This window comes from Candoia aspera, chromosome 2 (genome assembly GCF_035149785.1).
Source record: "Candoia aspera isolate rCanAsp1 chromosome 2, rCanAsp1.hap2, whole genome shotgun sequence".
NCBI classification, from domain to species: domain Eukaryota; kingdom Metazoa; phylum Chordata; class Lepidosauria; order Squamata; family Boidae; genus Candoia; species Candoia aspera.
In genome coordinates this window covers 194,595,925-194,609,670 of record NC_086154.1, presented here as the reverse complement: position 1 = coordinate 194,609,670, position 13,746 = coordinate 194,595,925, and the positions used below count along the sequence as shown (strand labels likewise).

The 13,746-nt window shown below is 39.9% G+C and overlaps 1 protein-coding gene across 1 annotated transcript in view; it reads left to right on the top strand.

The window, feature by feature from the left end:
* Positions 1 to 9,143: 9,143 nt before the first annotated feature.
* DMRT1 (doublesex and mab-3 related transcription factor 1) overlaps positions 9,144 to 13,746 on the top strand; it is a 73,704-nt gene continuing 69,101 nt past the window's right edge. Inside the window, exon 1 of the mRNA XM_063295101.1 lies at positions 9,144 to 9,881. Within this exon, the coding sequence (XP_063151171.1) occupies positions 9,561 to 9,881 (321 nt within the window). The 5' untranslated portion in view covers positions 9,144 to 9,560. The remainder of the gene's footprint in view (positions 9,882 to 13,746) is intronic.

The following is a 13,746-nucleotide window of genomic DNA, read 5'->3' as shown; positions in this document are numbered from 1 at the left end:
GCAGATAAAGATGAAGGAACCAGCAGAAGAACTTGTGTTTTCATCAACCTTCCTGTTGAGAGTCATAGTTATGGTGATTATACGTCCCTTTTTATAAGGGACAGTCCTTTATTTCATAAAGCTGTCCTTTAGATTTATTTTTCAAAAACTCACTTTTGTCCTTTATTCTGATCATTTAATTTTTACCATACAAATGGTCCCACTTAATGCATAGTCTTTCATTTTCATGTGAAAAATATGGAAATTGAATTGTCTTTTAAAAATAAATTTACATATACTGTGTGATTTTAGATATTTTTATTAGAATATGCATTTTTGTAAAGTTTTTCTTGGTTTTGCTCTTGAATTTTCCTTTGTAAAGCAAAGTTATAAACAATTATTTTTTTATTCTTATGAATCTCTTTCACATTTGCTCATTTTTCAGGTTTGTCCTTTATTTTTTCCAAGAAAATATGGTCAACATAGTCATAGGGTAAGAGGAAAGAACAAGATAGTGAAAGTGAACAACTGGCTACTTAGATGGTTCCAATGGGAAGGGTTTGGATTCTTGATCATGGGCCGAGATACCTATAGGTGGGACTCCGGGCATGTCACAGGCTGTATCTCCCAAAATCTGGAAAGAATGTGCTTGGCAGGCACCTTCCCAATATCATTAGGAGGGCATTATACTGAAGGAAAAGGGGAGGGTGGCAAAATCCCAGAACCATCCATACCAACGAGGACTGGGGCCAAAAATGAGGAATGAAGAAACACATGATTACCAGGAAACTATAACAGTGAAGCCAAGTAGAGGGCACCATTCAGTCTCAGAAGTTTCTACACCAATGTGGAAAGCATGGGAAACAAAGAGGGAGAACTTAAAATCCTAACTTGGGAGGATTTAATAATGTCATATGCACCACTGAAACTTGGTGGGATGACACACATGATCGGAACATAATCCTGGAAGGCTTATTCAAAAGGGAGAGACTCAACGGAAAGGAGAGGGTTGTGCTATACATAAAGAAAGCAAATGCCTGCACAGAATTGGGGCATGAAAAACCTGTCGAAAGTGTTTGTGTAAAAAATAAAAAAAGTGTGTGGGGGGGAGAAATGCATATCATTGTGGGAGTTTATTACAGACTGCCTGGACAGGTAAACGATATGGAAGATCGCCACTAGAAGAAGTGGGCAAACACGGGGTTCTGCTATCCTGGATCTAATTCTCACCCACAAGGATCAATTATTCCAGTGAAGGTGACTTGAACTTTTGGAGAAATTAGTTCATGATATCAAAGGGAAGAAAAGTAGGGAAGAATCAGACCTCTATGCTGGATTTCAAAAGAGCACATTCTGATGAACTCAGGCAAAAGGTAGATGAGATCCAATGGCTTGAAATCTTGAGAGAGAAAAGTGTCCAGGAAGGACAGGAAATCCTGCAAAATTAGTAACTGGAAGTACAGCCACAAATTATACCTTTTAGAAGGAAAAATGGGAAACATCTAAAGCTATCAGTGTAGATATAAACAGAGCTTTCTAAAATGCTAAAAAGAAAAAGGGGCATACTGTGCCTAGGAGATGAAAGGAGCAGCGTGTAACCAAAAGAGGGTGCAAGGCAGTCGCTAGAAATTATACAGATTGAATTAGAAAGGCTAGCATGTAGAATGTGCTGAATGGTGTGAGAAATGCCCAAAACAACCTAAGTGATCCATCCAAAACAAAGGGAAAGGGAAAGGGAAAGGCGCTCCGAGTCTGTTGCAAGCAGAAAGGGTTGAATTGGTAAATGGTGATGGTGAGAAGGCAAAATATCTTAACCTGTATTTTATATCTGTCTTTTCTCAGAAGGAAAAGAAAATTCTAGTTGGCCACTGCTGTACCACTAGTGGAAGGAGAAGCTGCAGCTCAGGAAGACAAAATAATCTTCTGATCTCTAAGGAGTATAATAGAGGAGAAAGTAGATTTGTTTTATGAGTCCCTGAAGGGCAACAAGGAACCAATGGATTGAAATTACTGGGAAGTAGATTCAGTTAGATATTAGGAAAAGTTTTTCTGCAGTGCTGCCAACTAGGAGAACAGCCTGTCTCATGAAGTGGTATGGTCCTCTTCAGTGGATGTCTTCGTAGAAGGCTGGACACCAATGCTTGTACCTAGTGCCTAACAACAGAAACACCACTGTCCATAGTTAAGCAGCCATACTGGATGCAGGTAAGGAGAAATGTGTATTTACATTAAGCAGCCAGAGCAGTTTAACTTACGTATTGTGTGAACATGCCCAGTGCTGGATACACGTATTGTGCTGTGCCATAATATTGTTTACTTTGACACTGATATGTAAATGTAGGCCTCTTTATCTGCTTTTACTCATAAAAATGTCAGATAAGGCAAAATACCAAGAGAGGGGTCTATAGGCACATTGGCACCCCTCCATGCCAGGTTGAAAATCCAGGCATAGCTTTTGTGGCTTAGTTGACAAGCTAGGATTAAACAAATGATAGCTTAGCATGATTATTTATCAGGGTAAAGAGGGAACAAATGAAATATGCTTCTCATCCAGAAAAGAAATTGGATGTTTAAGACACAGACTGAACTTCTCTAGCCAAGACATTTCATCATTAAATGAGCAGCATTAAAAACAGCATTGAGAAAAAAGCATTTGCTTAATCACTTGAAACAATCTACTTATTTCTGACCTTCTCTGCCACAGTGGAAAACTAGCTGTATCCAAAAAGAAATTAAGTATCATAAATAAAAAGGTAGCAATTAATTGTGTAGCCTCTTTTAAGAGTCCCAAGCTTCCTTTGTCACACTCTGCCAGTTTATCAAATCTAGCTCCATTACGGTTGTCTTCTCTCTCAATTGATGGTGACATTCTAATCAGAAGGCCTTCTATGAACTAGTGCTGGCCTATGATAAAAGAGCACAAACATATAGAGTGCATATAGGATTCTATCAGTCTTGCATTGTGAATTACAAATGTTCTGAATGTCAGTTTAATGAGTCATGCAGCAGCCCTCAATGTTCTAAGTCACTGGTCCAATTAATTTTTTTAGTGCACCTAAAATGAATTGGAGGATCTGTGTCGAGCAATACAGTGGTTGCTTTTGCCTGTCCCTCTGCATCCCTTTTACAAATCAGACCTGGCCAAGCTTTGGAACCACGATAAATTAATCAGGTTGATTAACTGGATAATCATTTAATAGAACATTCAAAAATGAATTTTCAAGGGAAAAGATTCACAACATTGAGTGCCATAGGGAATTTTATGCAGCACTGTGAAGGGATGATGGTGTGAGTGTGTGTGTGTGTGTGTGTGTGAGCTGATGGCCTAATGTCTGAGGCTGCCTGATGTTTAGGAAAGGTTTGCTTCTTGTTTGTTCAACGGTTCTACTTCTTTTGCCACTGTTAATGTACTGCAATGCACACTCTGTGAGGGAGAGGCACCTGCTGTCTGAACTGAGTCACTGAACTATTGGGGGCAGACCAGGAGCTGTAGTCACTGGCTCATACATTGCATTAAGCTATGGTGTGTGTAACCTTGATTCCCTTTATAAATTACAGTTGGCTGTCTTCATACCTGTGAAGTCATAAACCATAGACCATAGTTTGCAAACCAGTATGACTGGGCTAGCACAACATACTAAGTCATAATGTGAGTTGGTTGGTTTGGATTTAGCTTGTCATGTAAACATACTTATAACCTGCCTGTCCATTCCAGGAACTCCTGATCGTAAAGAAGCAAGCCACAAAGGGAATTTAAGGGAGGATCAAGCTTATGAAGAAGAAATCCAATTTCTGACACAACAGGGACCTTGCCTGACAGAATCATGGTATTAAGAAGTTAAGAGGGCAAAGCAAATTTAGCATCAGGTTAGAAAATCAGCATAGATAATACTCCTTTTCTGAAGTAAGAGCTTTTTAGATTAAACCAAGACATTGAAGAAAATAAACTAGAAGAGGAGACCACCGATGTGGGAGTTAGCTACAGGATTACACAGAGAGCCACCTGAATGACTTTTTGCCCACTAAACAGAAGACACAGATGTGTGTTTGCTGCAATGAGTTCCTTGGTCCCTCAGGACATAGGCATTGGGGGAGGGGACAAATGATGATACATCAGGTCTATGTCATCGTGTAAATGCCACAATTTACATACTTGCATCAGATGTCAGGATGCAAGTATGTAAAGTCAGCAACTGTGTGACAACATTAACGTGTATATCATCATTTTGCCACTGTCATACAGTAGTTTGCTGCAAACACAGAATTAGTTTGTTCCTTGGTGCCACAGCAGGAAAACCTGAGAGGCATGCAAGCTGATGGTAGAGAATATTTGATTACTGGACATGAAGAGCTAGGTTTGTGAAATAAAATTTCTAAATAACCTAAATGATTATGCCAAAGAATCAACCAATGGGGAGGTGACCTTGCACTTAATTCTATGTGATCAATGGTAAAACAAGCCAGGGTTTCCCTTCCTCTCCTCCTGGAAGACCCCAAATACCTCCAAAGGTGCTCTGAATTTGGAATGTGTGCAGGACCTTTTAGAAGAGCAGACATTTTGCTGACTGACTGACATGGTTGGATATAATCTATATATAGAACATGATTAATTTTAATATGGTAGGATAGTGTACATAGCATGATGTCTAGAATTACTTCCAATCATTTAATAATTGCATGGCTGTGAATCATGTGACCCCTAAGAAAGAGGGAAGGAACCTCAGAATGGAGACTTCAGCAACATTCTGAGCTGCTCTATAAGAAGACACTGGGGAGGCTTTTTTTCCTGGATTATTTTCTCTCTGCATTTCCCAGGCAGATCCAGTACATTTTTGAACTCAGTCTTTTTTTCTTTTATTTTGCTGGCTCTCCTTCCCACCCACCAAATTTGATCAGGCCTGTTCAGTTTTTGGAAATGGACAGACAAAATAGCAGACCCCAGACATAATTTCTTTCCAACATGGTGTTGGATTAGAAAAAATAACAAGCTAAAGTGTACAGTTTCTTGCTTCCGGCATTCTTTCCAATCGCTTTACCAGCACGAGCTAAAGGAGGCATCTGTGTTTTCTTCTGTACAATGAAGTAACATGTTATGTCTGCATATGTGCTTAAGCTTTCCCTTTACATTGGGGAGTTTTATATACATACATACATACATACATACATACATACATATACATGCACTGGAAAGCAAAGAGTGAGCTGAATATGCTCCACTCTGGATCATGTGACCAGGAGGGAAGATGGGAGTTAACAGCATTCTGAGCATGCTTAACTGCTTCTCGCATTAGGTTCCATTAATTATGTGCCATCAAGCTGGTGTCAACTCTTAGCGACCACATAGATAGATTTTCTCCATGACTACCTGTCCCTAACCCGATCTTTCAGGTCTTCCAACAGGGTAGCCATCTCCACTATGATTGAATCCATCCACCTTGCCGTTAGTCGTTGTCTCTTTCCTTCCACCTTTTCCAGCATTATAAACTTCTCCAGAGAGCTAGATCTTTGCATAATGTGCCTGAAGTAAGATAATTTGAGCCTGGCCATTTGTGCCTCAAGTGAGAAATCTGGGTTGATTTGTTTGATGATCCATTGGTTTCTTTTCTTGGCTGTCCATGGTACTGTATTCTCAGGAGTCTTCTCCAACACTAAAATTCAAAAGTGTCAATACTCTTCCCATCCTGCTTCTTCAAAGTCCAACTTTTGCTTCCATAGTGTCACAGGGAATACCGTGGCTTGCACAACTCTGATCTTTAAGGTTCACTGAGATTTTCTGGAATGCATTTCTTTACAATCCTTGGCTAGATCCAGCTATTTTTCTGTGCTTATCCTACCAGACCAAATTTGATCTGGTTCTGTTTTTTGAGAGTTACCTTTCTGTTAGACAGGAATGTCTGTTTTGGTTACACTGGTGCAATATGTTATTAAATATGAAATGATCAAACTCTAATATATTACTATCTAACTGGCATTTGGTGTCTCTACATATCAAAAGCATGGAAGAGTTTTGCACACCAAAGCTCTGCTGGCATTTGGGACCCTCTACTAGGTGTTCATCACATGGCCCTGCAAACAGCTGACTTGTTTCTGCAGACAAAAACTGCTCAGGCACTGCTTTTAAAATATGAATCAAACCTATCTTCAAGTATGTCAATTTCCCACATTTTAAGGCACATAACTATGGATGGCATATGCATCTTAAGTGACTTTTTCCTTACAAAAGGTATGCTTCAAAATTTTCTTAACGTTTGTTTATAGCAATGTGTGATGTACAGGAAACTGATTTCCCCACAATTATATAATGGGGACTGAGTTTCAGACGCTGGACCACTCTAAGGATGGCTATGACAAACAGTGAACTTGTGGTTTAGGCTACTTATAGACTACCATACTGTGTGTGTGACCATGTTACTTGCATTGTAAACATGAAAGTGATGTGCAATTGTGAACACCTCTGCTTCTCAGTAATGTTGAGTCAGGGTGTTTTCTAGTGTCAGTTGGAACAGCCTGTTCAGGTCCTATTTTTGCATGTAGTTCTCAATAAGAGAGGGTGACCAGCCTTCTCCTCTATAAAGTCCTGCTGGTCATTCCCAACATAATTGTCTGTCACGGGACCCTCCAGTCACATCAATAGTGCAACATTACAGATGGAAGGGGCTGTTTATGTATGCACTTCAACATGCAAATGTATCACCTGAACTGAGCTACAGTTTCTTAGAAATATAGTCAAATGATTTTAGTGAAAAAGCACAATGAGGCCTAGAGTCATCTCAACAGCTAATAAGAACACACCAGAGGTCCATTGTCCCATAATGTTTCAGGAAGACCCTTTCTACATATTTTAACTTTTCATTGTCCTGTTTTATTGAATGCCCTTTGCCACACATGCTTAGTTTTAACTGCAGGCCTCATCAGCAACCTTTCAGCATGTAGCCAGCATACCTTGTGACTACACATGAATTTAGGGGAGCATACTATTGAAAAGCAGCTGGTTCTGTTCCTTACTATGCTAAGCTAAAGGAAAGGATCAACAAGAGCAGGTATTATGTTATCCAAACTCAGAGCAGTTACAGTTCTGGATAAACAGAAACTAGAATCTGAAAAGGCTGGTGATAGGTTCGATTAGTGTTTCTGCATATCTAAAACAGGAGCCATTTGTGTTCAGGCAACACAATACACCTCAATCTGATTAATGAACCATGTTCTCCGAAGTGTCCATTTCTGTAAGATGTTAGTCTGTGGCACATACCTTCTTATTAATCCATTACCTTGGGCTAGCATGTCATGCAAATACAACCAATAATTGATGTAGAATTTAAATCAAGGCCTAGCAGACATCTGGACCTCTAAATGTGAACTGCCATTTTCTCTGGGGAGAAAATTTCCCTCGCTGGCCGAACTGGACAATTGATCTTACTGACTGCATCATATTCGGTCCTCAGATTGTCAATTTAGGTGAAGTAGTTTTGCTGTTGAAGTTATGCATAATCTTGAGGGAAAATTCTGGAGGCAAACCTGGAATGATATCACAGCATCAACTATCTTTCCTTTGGTGGTGGGAATTACTGTATATGCCTCCAATCTCAGTTACAAATCCTACCACTACCCCCCAGCCCACAAATTCCCATTCTTTTTTGAATGCAGGTATTTCACATGAAACACTTAAACTGTATTTTGCATGTCCTGCTTGTATAACAATGTCAGAATGACATATATATGTTGAAATGTTTGCATGTTTTTTCATTCCACTATCATATTGAATATCTTTTAGTGTGGGAGAAACTACTTGCAAGGTTTTCTCTAACAGTAAAAATGACAATCAGCAACTGATAATGTGCATCTTTAATAATTGTTCATCCCTCAGACCATCTGAATGAAACAGCCACCTATTTAAGAATTACTATTCAAATTAAACATGGTTGTTTCTTGTGCTCCATGCTACATTAATTGTATTCACATCTCTTTAAAGTTAGAAGCTAAAATACATTTTCCTTCCTTTCAGTGCAGAGAATGAACACCTGATTCAGACAATGAAAGCAGTACATTTTTCTTTTCTTAATGGCTGTGAAAAACAAGGTTGCTGCTCACTCATTACTGGTAAAAAGCTTCTGATATTTTTTAAATAAACCTTTTGTATTAAAGGTGGTATCAGACACAAACGAAATATGCACGTTCCCTGTAGAGACCCATTTCTACTTTCCACTGAAGTTTTAAAACTAAAGCGATGAAATCTACTTTAGATTATCCTGTTGACTTTACCATCATCTATTTAATCAAACCAAGACTGCCTGGGTTCAAAGGCTGCGTAAGCTATATGGTTTGGTTTTGGCTTAGTCTGCTGTGCAAGCTCATCCCATGTCTTCAGCCAGGACACCCTTTACAGCCGTTTTAAGACTTTTTCTCAGAATCCCAACCGAGGAGAACCTTGAATTCTTCAGGGAGGTGGTGGTTTTAGCAGTTAATTACAAAGACTTAGATGTGAAATTGAACGGAAATCTCCCACTTCTCTCCCCTCTCATGTAGTGTAAGATATGGAAGCAGCAGTTCTCCATAAATTGTCTGGCCCGAGGCATATTTCTGCTGCTCCCCCGGCCCCCCACCCCATCCTTCCCAAGGTCGAAATTAAGTCCCCAGTAAGACTTATTTCCAAATACATGCGCCTACGATCTCAACACTGCAGCCTGAAAGTTCTCCGGGAACGAACGCAGAAGAGGCGTGCAAAGAAACCGGGGACAAACTGGCGAAAAACGAGTCACATTTTATGTTTACGTCTCCGCCACCACCCAATTAAAAAATGCTATCTATTCAGTTTGCCTTCCCTTCCACAAAACAACTTGTGGAGCCCTTCTTGTTGTGAGAGGTTTCTGTTGCAGGAATACACCCTGCGGTTAAGCGGGCTTGCCCTTGCGCGAGTGCGGTTCAGATTTGCACACTCCGGCTACCTGCACTGCTTGCATCCATCCTTAGGAGTCAACAGCGTTAGAGTCGGCAGGACTACTGAAACGTTTCCTATTGGAACGTGCCCACCAGCAAAACCAACGAAGAGTTTTGTGGCGCTTTCAAGACTAACCTAGTTATTTTAAGAACTGTGCCACAAAGTTTCGGCAGGCTGCAAATACTGTAAATGGGTTAAAACTTGAAGGTGACACAAGCTTTTCAGCCAAGGGCTGCTGGCTCTCTGCAAGTACCGCATAGGCTGGGTTAAGCTTGCAGAAGGCCGCTGGAGCGACTTGGGGGTGGAGCCTAGAGCGCCCGGGAGCGGGTCCGTGCTCTGGAATATGTACCTTGAAAAAACAGCAAAAAGTCCAGCAAGTTCCTCAGTTCACCCGCGCCTTTGCAAAGTGACGAGGTGGGCTGCTACTTTGCACGGCTTTGCTGCCACCTGCCAGCCAGCCAGCTCGCTCCAGAGGCTGCAGCGCACCGCAGCAACCGCTTGCAGGCCAAGGCGAGCTGCTTTCTCCAAGGGTCCTCTCCCGGCCTTTCAGGCTCAAATTAAAATTGAGCATTGAAACAGCCTTCCTTGCAAAGTCGAGCAATTCTTCCTTCAGTTCTCTCTCAAATTAACCGCTCCGAAATACGCGATGCCCAACGAGTCCTCCTTCAGCAAGCCGTCGGCTTCGTCGGAGCATCATGCCCAGGGGGCTAAAATGGGCACTTTTGGGAAATCTGCCGGGCTAGTAGCCACCGGAGCAGGCGGCAACGCGGGGGCCTTGAACCAGGGCCCTGTTGGTGCCGCCACCACTGCGGGGAAAAAGTCCCCTCGTCTCCCTAAGTGCGCGCGCTGTAGGAACCACGGCTACTCCTCACCCCTGAAAGGGCACAAGCGTTTCTGCATGTGGAGAGATTGCCAGTGTAAAAAATGCAGCTTGATCGCCGAGAGGCAACGGGTGATGGCCGCCCAGGTGAGCAGTGGGAGGGTTAAGCAGTGAAGAAATGACGGGGACCCTGCTCTGGGGGAGAGAAAGTACGGGCAGCCTTATTGCCGCTCGATGATGCTGGTTGGAAAGTAATGCTAAGCCTCATTCCCTAAAACTGTATCCCAGAGAAATGGATAGGTTTGACCTTCTGCATAAAACTCTTGGATACTTTTTCTGCAAAAACACTTAACGTCGTTGCCAGAGTTGAGTATAAATTGGGGGGAAAGCATGTCTCACACCGCCTAAGGTACTGTTCTGGCTTTCAACGAAAGCATGCATAGCCTTTTTATTGTTAAAATAATATCCACTATGCAATTTTTTGTTATTGTTTGTTATCACACTTTTCCTTTCTGACACGGAGCATTAGTTTCAGACAGCTCGTATGGGGCTTCCTAATTTTCTGATTTATTTGGAAATAATAATGCTATTATTATTAATATATTAATAATAATATAGAGGTCGTTATCTAAAAGAAAAAAACAAGAATTACATGCTATTGAAAGAAATCCTGAAATGGGTAATGCAATTGCATAGTTGCATTTAAAAGCATGTGGAAGTGTGAGACTGATTTTTATAGTGAAAATAATGCTGAATAAGTTAGTGGGGGGTGGGATGACTTCTTCCAAGATGAAAACTTTGAATTCATAACTAGGTCTATGAGACTCCTACCATTAGCTCAGTTTTTGTCAGTAAAAACTTAATGATGTGAAATTCTAGCAACCAGATCAGCGTTAACAGGTTTATGTCTCTGTCTTTCATTTACAATGTTTCAAATTCAATGAGTGAAAAAAAATATTTTTGCAAAATAATTCAGCATTGAATTGCAAAATTACTGCATTAAAACATTCTTCCTGTTATAAAACTAAATTAATATATTTTCAATTTCTTTTTTCATTCAAAATGTTTAACTTGAATTGATGGGAAATTGGAAAAAATGGTACTTCAAATATCAACATTTTAAAGGTTACAAATGATTGTAAACTAAAAAAACTTTAGTGTTTTGGATATGTGCATGCCATTTCTGAATACCTTGGAAAGACTGCTGTCACAGTCCTACAATTTTATCAATTCAGCCTTTCCCAATTTGTTGGGAATTGTAGTCCAACACATATCAAGAGTGCCAGTTTGGCAAATCAGAAATAGGATGCCATTCCATTACTTGATCATCAATGCCCAATTCTTTGGCTTATCTGGGTGTTAATTTTTTTCAAATTTTGGGCACAGAAACCACATGCATTTACACCTTCCAGACAATATTTGCTTATTACTATCTGTCCTTCAAAAGATTGTTGCACAAGTGCAAATGTTGAATACTTTTTTTGCACTTACCTAGGATTATATCCAATTGAATGCTGTGGTATTTACAAGACTGCAACTATCTAGGTTAAAAGTTCCTGTACTATAATCTCAGTGATTATTATGCTGGTTTGTGTTGCTTTGCTTTATCACTTAAAAAAAAGTCTCCACAGTTCATTGCTTTAAATGAGTATGAACAAACTTTGTCTTTTGGAAATATACTTTATTCTACAGAAAGTTGTCATCTGCTTTATGCCTAGACTGTTTCTTTAAAATACCCCAAAGAAAACAGCTGCTTTTTCTACTGATAATATAGCATTGACCTACTGCTGGTCAAATAGAAGCTCTCGTAGTTGGAAAGGCTTGTTCCAACAATGGTTCAGCACCTATTACACCCTTCCTTGTGTCACAACAAATTAATACTAGCATAATATTGGCTATTTGCCTCAACAGCCCCTACCTTGTCCCGTAATGTCTGTTGTGATTATCATGCTGTCCATCTTTTCTGTTGCACCACTTGTTTTGGCTATAGTGATTGGTTCCCACTGGACGTTTTCTCCCTCCTCTACGTCACAACAGTATAAGGCTAGGAAAAAAATCTGGTTATCTGTGCATATACTCTGATGCCATTACACAATTGTGCAATTACAGCTTTCTCTACAAATACGATAGAAAAGCAACCAAAGGCCCAAGGATTCACCCCCAACAATATTGGGAAGAAGATCTTCTAAATAGGAATTGCTTGTAAAGAGAGGGAGTATAGAGTGAAAGAAGATGTAGTAAAAACTCGATTTCTTGGGAGGCCTTGTTCACTTGTGAGTGCATAAAAGGAAAAAAATGCTATGCTGATCTCCTTAAGGGTATTTGCAAGTAATAAATAAGTAAATAAAATGTGTGTTGCCATTAGGGAAAGATTTTAACTGTGTGCTTGGGTAGCATTAAGTAGTGGTAATTTCCAGGTCTTCAAAGAATTATTTTAAAATTTTGGTTTTGGTTTATTTGGTAGTTTTTACATTATAAAATGTTTCCAATACCTTAAGAGAGTCGCTGTCAGCTTGATAGTGGCAGATAAGAAGTGGCATCCACAGAGGCGGACTGGTGACCAGAGAGGAGGGAGCGTGCCAGGACACAAACCTTGAACTCCCAAACACACTGCAACTGATCAGGCACCATGAAAAATGGGGGCCAGAAGTTGCAGATTTAATCTGCCTTCACACTACGATAGAGCAGTGAGTAAAACTAATTTTATTCTGATACATGGAAATGATGGCATAAAGCTGTTTAAATCATGGGCTGAGGCCACCATATGATCAGGGAGGAAAATTGGGTAGTTGAGACATTATGACGCTGCCGTAAACAGCAAATGGGCCAGAGCCTTAAAAAGTTCTTCAGCAGTTCAGTTTACATCAGTAAGGAAAGCAGTGATTGCTAAGTATATTCTAGTTCTGCTAGCAGTCACTTGTAAAAATAAATTGTGAATAGGGGTTTGTAATGTATGGCTGAATTAAAATCCCTTATTTTAGCTTTTGCTGTTTGATTGGCATGTTCATTTAAATATATAGACAGATACTGCAATCTACCTACAGAGGATAGGACAGGAAGACCCAGTCCTTCTTTAGCAGCCCATTGAATTTATGCAAGACAAGTTAGCTTGTTTTTTTATGCTAGTTGCACAGAGGAGAGGTAGAATATCAGCACCTACCAAGTTTCTAGTCATCTCTTGCAAAAGAATGCATATAAGCCTAGATTGCGTTTCAGAATTTGTCCATTAAAAATCCACACCTTGGAAAGCAGTACTCAAGTACTAAAACAGTCAAGTAATAATAAGTAGTAAAGCAACACTTTTGTTATTCAGACAAATTCAAATTTACATTTTGTTATTCAGTTCAGATTTGGTCTCAAGAATGAGAGTTGTGCTTAAACGTTATAGAGTTGCAGAAAACTTCAGACTGTAAAGAAATTTAAGTACTAAAGTCTTAGTGTCTCGTGTGGCCTTCCCAAAGTGATGCTGTCTAAATGTTTTGGGCAACAGCTTTTATCAGGTGTTGCTAATACGGGCATTTTGGGGAATGCCAAATTTTAATCTTACATGTTTGAAGGTAACTTATTGGGACAAGTTACAAAATGAACAGATCTTGCATGTAAATCATGCAATTTGCTTCCAGGCTAAATAGAGTCAGATCTGGTTAGTACTTAGATGGAAGATCAGCAGAAATTGAAGGGCTATACTTGGAATATACTTGGAAAACGAAAACAACAACTAATAAGATAATAGCAAATCACTTATGCATTGTTGCCATAAAACTGCATGGGCAAGGAGTTATCAGAGTGAAGCTTGGCTCAAAAGCTTGGCTTTACCATTCGAAGAAAGGATTGAGTTTCAGCCTGTGCAAACCAGAACATATTTACAAATCCTACTGTCTTCTTTAGTAAGTATAGTTAGGATTATAGTCTTGAGTCATAAATATGATTTCAGTCTGGAGTAGAACTACAGATGTCTGAAAAATCTGAGTGTGCTATCTTGACATATTTCAGCCTGTTGCTGACAATATGC